Genomic DNA, 8,718 nt, shown 5'->3' with positions numbered 1-8,718 from the left:
GTGGCATTTCTTGATTTGATGTGTGAACCCAATACATTTACCTCATCCCCCTGGGGAATTGAGGGTCAATGAAAACATTGATTTAATTAATCAACATACCCAAACTGCCGGGAGGCAGATCAGCGGACATTCTATATGACAAACACCAAGTAAATGTAAAGCAAGGTAGCCTGGCAATTTGCCATGTTTTCAACAAGGAGAGAGCTGGGATCAACTATTAACCCATTGACTCCTGAACCCCCCATTGACGAGTAAAATCGTCTGGCGCTACACAATAAAATCTATTAAGGCTCCATCCACACCTTCACGATTATGTTTTCATTTGAAAACGGTTTTTTTTTCCCTCCGTTTTCACATGTGGCGTTTTTTGAATCATTTTCACCAGTCCACACAAATGCCCTAAAACTATTTGAAAATGCCAATGCCGCTGAAAAAGAATGCAAGAAAGAAAGAAATTTGCACTATTATTGACTCGCTTCGTTTGCCTGTGTTTGCGAACAAATAACAAAAAGATAAATTTACAAGGAAATACTTTCTAAAGATATCGCAGTCAGGACAGAAACTTAAAGATCTAAAGGTAAGTAAAACGCTGACTCGTTTCTTTGTAACAATTGAATATAAAGTAGCCAAGACCTCTGAAAATGTGGACTGGGGTGGTTTCAATAAGGTGATGTCATCGTTTTTCAAAAGTTCCGTTTTGACTGTCCACAGAAAAACAAGAAAAGTGCATTTTCAAAAATTTCCACTCTGGAGACTTTTTTGGTCACCTTTTTCACCTGATACGTGTGGATGGAAGGCCAATCTGCGAATAAAAAGTTGCGTTTTCAAACGAAAACAGACACATGCAGATGAGGTCTGAGTCTTACTCCAACGAGTCAACAGGTTAATAATACATTGTATTGAAAAGATAACACTTGCACCACAGGCACCCCAAGCTCAGTGTGAGGGAAAGCCAACAAGGCCGACAAAAATATATGAATTTGTATGGCAATCCCGATAAATGGCTTAAGAAGATAATGATATGAAAAAATTCTCAATTAAAAAGCCTTATTTATTGCCATTGTGGGTAGCTTCCTTCCTGTGTCGTTCCAGATCCAAGGCTGCAGAGCCCACCAATTTGAGTCAAATATTCCTGATAAAATGTGCCCACGGTCACAATTCCACATCAGACAAAGATCGAACTTTCATTTCAACCATGCATCAACGCAATAGCAGTCCTGCAAGCAACCTCAGGCGGTAGTTCGTTCACTCGATCGCAAGAAACCCTAACCCTAAACCCTAACCTATTAAGTGGCTACAGCTTTGATCTATGGATAACAAACTGAGTCTTACCTGGGTGACAGACCTTAGTTTGTCAACAACAATTTTTGTATTACCCTGGATCTCACATGACATTTGGAATTTTTCATATAATTATCTTCTTGAACCTTTTATTGGGATTCCCATACAAGTCCTTATATTTTTGTTGCCCAGGTTGGCTTTTTCTCAAACTGAGCTTGGGGGGCCTGTGCTTGCACTTGAGAAAAACCCAAACATTGGGAAATAAAGGAGGGTTATGAAACTTGAGTGTTTTTGATTTGATTTATGGCAAAAACGTATATTTTTTGACACTTCATAATAATTATGAACAATGATACTTGCAAATGTGTAATAGGCTCTCTTGCATTCTTTTCAAGACCCTCACTTAGCCCAGCCTGTGAACACAGACATATTTCCAGCGGTCATTTCTCTCCCCCCAAAAGGAGAAAAATACCTACACAACTACACTTAGCCAAGATTGCACAACCTAAGTAATTCTCAAAAGCAGACTTGATCAACTGTCAACATCAGTCCACAGTACCCTGCTTGTCAGATTTTGTCCATAAAAATATTGATAATATTAAACAATGACTCAACAGCAGTGGCATGTACTGTAGTATCATGTGTTCATGATACTCAGTTCTTCTTGATCACGCTTGTCAGTCCAGTTACTGATAACTTTGGCCAGGAAATTGAGAAATTCATCTCTGACTGCTTCCGGTTCTTCATCGAGGTTTGTCTGTACACAGGTCACTCTGGATAGTGATGAAGCTACACAACAAAATATTAATGAATAAATGACTAAATCAGGAATTTCTCATCACTAATGTGTAGCTTGTGATACCTTACAATAAAAGTGACTTTCCCCTGCAATCACTTCATACTGTGACAGCTCTTCCAGTCACACACTTTCCCTTCCCTTGTCCTGTGTTATAGGATCATCTACAGGCTCACCTGATGTGAGCTCCATTTCCCTTAACTTAAAATTGTTTGGATTTACATTTGAAAGTTTTACCACCTGTTATGGTGTGCTTCACTAGCACACATTCATTTAGAGTTGTGGGTAATCTCGTTCAATGTTGAAAGCTTGCCCACATAACACCAGATGAAATTTTATTCCACTTGTGCAGTCCCTGTTTGTACCATACGTACACGTACTGCAAACTTGTTAAACATACAGATGCCAGTCAGGAACATGGTAAAAATGTTTTTTTTTGTAATTCACCCTCAATAATAATTAGTAAGACCCAGCATAACTGAATATCCTTTAAATAGAATTTTAACAGGTCTCAAGCAGTGTTCGAAATTAAAAATAAAATCCAGGTTGTCCCTGTTTCAAAAGCCGGGCAACCAAACCTGTAAATTTGGTTGCCCTGATAAATGCTTGGTTGCCCATTGGGAAACCTCTAGGATTAACCCTCTCCCCCTTAAGAGTAACACTAACAGATTTTACTCTTTCTAACGCCAGACTATTTTTCTCGTCAATGGGGCCCTCTTCAGGGATGAAAGGGTTAATGCATGCAGTGTTGAGATGCAAGCACATTTCGTTGGAGCTTCAGTATCCCATAGTTTTAAGTATGCACCTGTAGAAGTTTTGGTTTAAGTTTAAGCATTTTCAAAATGGGGTCTTCAATCTCCATCGTCAGATACGTGTGAATTTCCTATCTGACAATTTTTTGTAAAAGCCACAGATATTCAAAACACAGGAAATGCTCAACTGTGGCAAATTAATCATTGCTAACTTCACACTACTATCAGACATGAACAACAGAAAACCGTCCAGTGAGTCGGGTGCTGCTTATGTCGGGCAACCAACATTTTCCTTTTACCTAAAACTAGTCGCCAGGGACGACCAGACGACTGCTAATTTCGAGCACTGTGATCTGCTCAAACTCTCTGAGGGCAGGGTTTTGGCAACTAAGAAGGGCGACTCATAGAAATCTCAGATGGGATTTGACAACCTGGGAGCATCTTTCCTCAGAATATAAAGATAAGCACAGAAATATAGACCATTAAATGGTCCACATTTCTGTGCCTATTAGAATGCTGCTTCCTCCCTTAAAACCCCACAATAAACCAAGCCTGTGAATGTAAGTTGTAAAATTTTGTCACACAATCAGGATTCAAGTTTTAAAAACAATTTTTTGTTATTAAAATATGTTCTGCATGTGCAGCTTGTTGCTGCAATCAGAATGACATGCTGTAGCCCAGACAAACAATTCTTAGATATCCACCAGTCAACTTTTTGCATACAAAATTTGAATGCACACAATGTATCTAAAATAATTTTTCTTTGGCATCCATATAGGTCCCACTTATCCACTTTGGTAATTCTTATACCAGGATCCTCCTGGCTGAATTAATAGCTATTTGACTCAGCTGAAATCTGTTTAGCCAGTTGAACATGAAAGGAAGCCATGCAAATACATTGGTCAAGCACTATAGCAAGATTGTTTCAGGTAAATATATACAATAAGCCAAGTGCAAACATACACAGTTGAGTTTTCGTCATATCACCAGCTGAAGGTTGATGATGAGCAAACACTATACATTGAGAATCTTTAAGTCCTTGACCTTGCACAAATTGAGTATACCTTTAAAAATAACAACACATTGAGAAGAACAGAATTTTAATTATCGTCATTGGCTCACATAATGTGATATTTAAAACTTAAATTTATGAAAGATATAATCTTGGTGATCAACACTACTTCAAAATTTCCTCCAAAATTCCTGTAAATATCTTGCCAAGTAAGAGGAAGTATGACTATCAGTATAATTAATATACAGTTATTTACATTGTTTAGCAAACAGTCACTATCTGTCTTCTCACAGTGACACTGGCCAAAAAACTACAGTTCATTCTGTAGAATCAGTGCAACTTACAAATTGGTGAATATTCTGCAAGAAGACAGTTTACTAGAATGTAGGCTACATGTGCTATGCAAATGCCAAGAGTGCTTACACTGGTTATTTCTTTGTATAATCTTCCTTCTTTGCAAAGAAATTAATGAGGACTTTCAGTATTTTATCACTTGATTTCTTGCAGTATCTGAGTGCTCAACGTCTTGCTAAGTGGAATCTGAACTCTCAATGACAGATAGTTAACTACCTGCTATCCACTATCCTGGCCAACCATTATATGTATCTACTTCAGTAACGGCATCCTCTTGACCTGTTCTAAAATTTACATCAAATAGAGTAAGACTTCATGTATATATCTCTGAATGATTTACCCTTGAGTCTACCAGTTACGATACTTCAATATTACTTAATCTTTTCTTACCAGGTTTCTAATTCCTTATCATGGTTTGCTTGGTCTGGATTATAGATTATTAAAACACCATTGGCATCCTTTTGGAAAGCAGGCCAGCAAGTAGAAAATCTAACAAAGAATAATACCAATAAAAATGGCTCAAATATGACACCTTTGATGTGTAGTTGAGTTTAAACTTAATCTGATTCAAGAACAAGGGTCTAGCTCTGATCCCACGAGTCTTCTATAGATCAACCATGGAGAATCTGAGGTAGGAATTGGAACAAAATCAGTCTATTGACTCCAATCAGTAAAACTCTTACTTTTTGGAGTAAATCAACATGATATGTACACCCGAGGAAAACAAGTTCCAACAGAATTCAAAACCTTACATTATAGTAACAAAATGCATATTGCTATGCCATCCAAAGGAAACTAATCCTTACCCTAGAACATAAACTACGGATGATTTTTATATCTTTATACTCACTTGTGATTTCCGCTACAGTCCCATAACTCAACCTCACAATTAGCAGTTTTACCAGGTGAGAGTTCTATCCCATTGCACTCAAATTCCAGAATCCTTTTGGGAAAACACAAATGTTAGACCACTTGGCTCAGTTGGCTGAGTATTGGACTACAGCGTTGGAGGTCATGGGTATGGATTCCCAATGGACCAATGTTCTTAAATAACTGAAGAGAAAGTGCTGCCTTTGTAATAACATCTGCAAATGACTTGACTTTCAATTCTTTTCAGATAAGGAAAATAAACCATAATAAAGAAGTTGTTAAAAAAGTTAACACTCTAACTTTTGGCCCTGTGTTTTTTTCCGCTGTACTTTTCAACAAAAGTATCAAGAGTTAGACATTTTTTTCTTCTTCTTTTTCTTGCTGGTTGCTGGGTTACGATCATTGAAGTGATGTGCTATTTACCTGACACCTTGTGTGGGATGGTAATCCCCTCCTGACGTTTCAGTGGCATCGGAAAGGAAATTTGAAATAACGGTTTTGCCACTCTGTGATTCAAAAAGTAAAAAAACAAGCAACATAAAATAACCTTTAAGTTTTTTATCCAGCTGATCGACTGTCCAGCTGATCACGATATTTGTACATAAAAGCTTACGAAACTCAGCCCCCATTTTTGGTCATAAAATAAAGAGAAATTTTCATATTTTGTACAAAATATATACTTATTATGTCATTTTAGTAGAAAGTTACCTGACACGGTCCAACAACAAGAATTTTTGCCTTGAACATACCGACTAACACTGACCTTCCTTTGCGATCTGAAAGTCGAAACGGTACAGAAGATTGGGTGATGCCTTGGAACGCCTGACAGATTTCTGTGGGTTGTGTGACTACTCCAAAATAACCATAGACACTTAGTTTCGTGTATATAAAGCAACAGATGACCTTGATAAAGTTTTACTAAAGTGAAGGTTACGGTAGACCTTTGCAAAAATTCTTTTTAACGGGCTTTGTTAAGTGCAAGAGCCATAAACTATACATCACTTGGAAGTCTATGAAATGCACTTTCCGGTAAATATATTTTATTTTTCACTTTATCTAATCAAAAAGGAGCGGGGCCCAAGAATCTTGAGCGACCGATGTCTCTCTGATCGATTTTTCGGTTGTCGAATTTTAATGCGAAGGGAAGCCTTCTGTATGATGTCATTCACAAGGCGTTTATCGTCAAAACCGTGTGAGGCTTTTTTTATATTCTGATTGGTTGCTTAGAAAATTTCCTTTCGAATATGCCTATCAAAAATTTACCGATAAAGGTTACGTCGCAGGCCATTGCGGTATTTTAGATTGGTATCTTGGGAGTCCACAGGCTAAATTTCAAGACAATCTGTTGAATTTTCATAACCTATCAATTCGTTGAAAGCGGATACACTTGCGTAAAAACGAACTTGGTTTCCCAAGTTCCACATTTTTCCCCACCACCTGTCAACACACAAGAATCGCAGATAACAAGAACCAATGGAAACACACATATATCCTGTTATTATTATTTCTTCATTTACGGCCGCGCTTCTCTTTAGGTTTTGCTATGGATTCTTTCTTGTTATCCTTTCCCAAGAATAAGTCATTCCCAGGGAGTAAACCAACGACAATGTGTGAAAAAATTCGACGAAGACAACGCGACTCGAAATCAAGACCACGATTAATTTCCCGCGGAAGACGTGACCAAATTCCTTGCGTTGACACTTTCTAATTGGCTTTTTAGACAAACTGAGAAAGATCCCTCGAAAATACGTTTTTGTTAGAGCCTGGTTTTCACTAGCGACGCAGGCACACGCGCGACGCAAGCACACGCGCAAGCTAGTGCTAGTGAAAACGAAGGCCGACATAAGCATCACAATCAACCTCGGCATCCGCCATTTTGTTTAAATGCTCAGATGCGGGGAATATGGAACGCCAGACGTAGCAAATTTCCTTTTCACACGACGCAAGCCAACGATAGCAGTAGCGCAAGCACAAGATAGAGGAAAAAATTTGATCCTTGTGCTTGTGCTTATGCTCGCGTCAACCCAGTTTTCACGGTGAAATAAGCGCTTTTATGCTTGCTCTTGTACTTGCGTCGCTCGTGAAAACCAGGCTTAATAATCTCCGTTTTGTTTAACATTTTGGAGTATTTTTGTCTTTGAAAATGTAGTTTGAATAGTCAGATTGTTTACTATGAGATGAGAAAAAAAGAACGCAAAAATTTTGCTCGTGAACGTCTACCGTAACCTTACTAGTAAATATGGTGTCACCAGAACAATTTATGCGGAAAGCTTAACCATTTCGAGTCGCCGCTTAGACCTAATCACCAGAGATCCGTACCTAACCCAGCAGTTATTCTCTGCCTAAATCGAGTGTTGTTCATCTGCCGAAGTGGATTAACACTGAGGTTGTCAGGTATTGCCAGGTAACGTCAGTAAATGTTACAACTGTATATGTGTCACCTTATTCTAGTCATAACCGATTTCTGTGGACGTATGCAAAACATGGATCCTAGGTCCAGTCTTTTCCCGGAACAAATGGTAATGGTAGTGAATTTATATGGCGCATTTTCTATTGGCATATTCAAATGCGCTTTACAACCAAGTGATCTATGGGTGAGATGGGACATCAGCATATACAGACGCCGCTGGCAGCCGCTATTAGTCCATTAGCGATCTCACCCAACACATGAATGAACTAAATGAGGCCTGACCACAACACCGGGAGCTCCATGCCCTACAAATGTAACAAATGAGCCCAACAGCTCAGTTGGTAGAGCATTGCACAGGCATCGCAGAGGTCATGGGTTTGAATCCCGTTGGAGCCACCTTAAATTGCCCAGATCAGTGCAAGGATCATTTCTCTGTTTCGTGTAAAGAAACTTCTGCTTGTAAAACGTATTAAATTTACAAAACGAGGGGTGGTCCACAGGGTTAGTCGATGGACCCGGGTCCACGAAGGGGTCCATGGACCGGGTCAACCGGGGTGGTCCATGGACCTGGGGTCCATGTTTTACATACGTCCGATTCGGCTGTTCGCAACAGTATTTTTGCCCCTGTAATTTTAGCCATGATCTAGACTTCAGCGATGCGCATCTTTTTGGGACTTGAGCGTGGAAGAACTATCTTATTTTTAAGAGTGCCTTCTGGTGCAAAAGGAAAAGTGTTATCTCTGAGTTATATTTCTTTTTCACCTTTGAGTCAGTTCTCAAGTTCACCGAATAAAACGGGATGTTTTAGCCAAAGACGAAATGAAATGCTTTTGAGAGTATCATGTTTTTTCATAAATTTAGAAGAGCATCCGTAACTAAGGAAAGAAATAGATTTTCATCAAAATACCTTTTTTCTTTTGACGTCGATTTTCCATTAATTTTGTTGGTCTCGGGTGGACGTTATGGAAAGCCATACTTGCCTTAAAATGGATAAAGATAAATGGTGAATGCCAACCAGAATGCAGAATGCGGTTTGATTAATCCGGCGGCTTCTTGGTATTGATATGGTCGTTTATTGTAATGATACCATGTATACCAATAAAATTGAATGTTTTTAATTATTAATAAAAATGTCATCCCAAGAATAAAGTACAAACTGCTTCTTTTTAATAATTAACAAGATAATGCGCTTAAGAATCGAGCCACCATTTCAAGTTGTATTAGAAAATTGAGTTAATGAGAA

General features: G+C 38.6%; 1 protein-coding gene and 1 long non-coding RNA gene across 4 annotated transcripts in view; one reads left to right on the top strand and one right to left on the bottom strand.

The window, feature by feature from the left end:
* The window catches only part of LOC138045051 (intraflagellar transport protein 22 homolog), a 10,476-nt gene that overhangs the window by 201 nt on the left and 1,557 nt on the right, over positions 1 to 8,718 (bottom strand). Inside the window, exons 2-8 of one of the 3 annotated variants that reach the window (XM_068891403.1) lie at positions 8,383 to 8,455; positions 5,774 to 5,841; positions 5,489 to 5,571; positions 5,046 to 5,138; positions 4,586 to 4,684; positions 3,793 to 3,893; positions 1 to 2,070 (exon numbers count right to left, since the gene is read on the bottom strand). The exon at positions 1 to 2,070 is cut by the window's left edge and continues 201 nt beyond it. In XM_068891403.1, coding sequence (XP_068747504.1) covers positions 1,919 to 2,070; positions 3,793 to 3,893; positions 4,586 to 4,684; positions 5,046 to 5,138; positions 5,489 to 5,571; positions 5,774 to 5,841; positions 8,383 to 8,455 — 669 coding nt within the window. In that variant the 3' untranslated portion in view covers positions 1 to 1,918. Of the gene's footprint in view, positions 2,071 to 3,792; positions 3,894 to 4,585; positions 4,685 to 5,045; positions 5,139 to 5,488; positions 5,572 to 5,773; positions 5,842 to 7,384; positions 7,443 to 8,382; positions 8,456 to 8,718 lie in introns of those variants that run through there. The other 2 variants (XM_068891404.1, XM_068891406.1) reach the window with 2 other exon arrangements.
* The window catches only part of LOC138045052 (uncharacterized), a 17,805-nt gene continuing 14,974 nt past the window's right edge, over positions 5,888 to 8,718 (top strand). Inside the window, exon 1 of the long non-coding RNA XR_011131531.1 lies at positions 5,888 to 7,469. This is a non-coding gene — a long non-coding RNA (uncharacterized lncRNA). The remainder of the gene's footprint in view (positions 7,470 to 8,718) is intronic.

The sequence above is a fragment of the Montipora capricornis genome, chromosome 4, assembly GCF_036669925.1.
Source record: "Montipora capricornis isolate CH-2021 chromosome 4, ASM3666992v2, whole genome shotgun sequence".
NCBI classification, from domain to species: Eukaryota; Metazoa; Cnidaria; class Anthozoa; order Scleractinia; family Acroporidae; genus Montipora; species Montipora capricornis.
The sequence above is the reverse complement of the archived record's forward strand: the minus strand, read 5'-3'. Positions and strand labels throughout refer to the sequence as shown.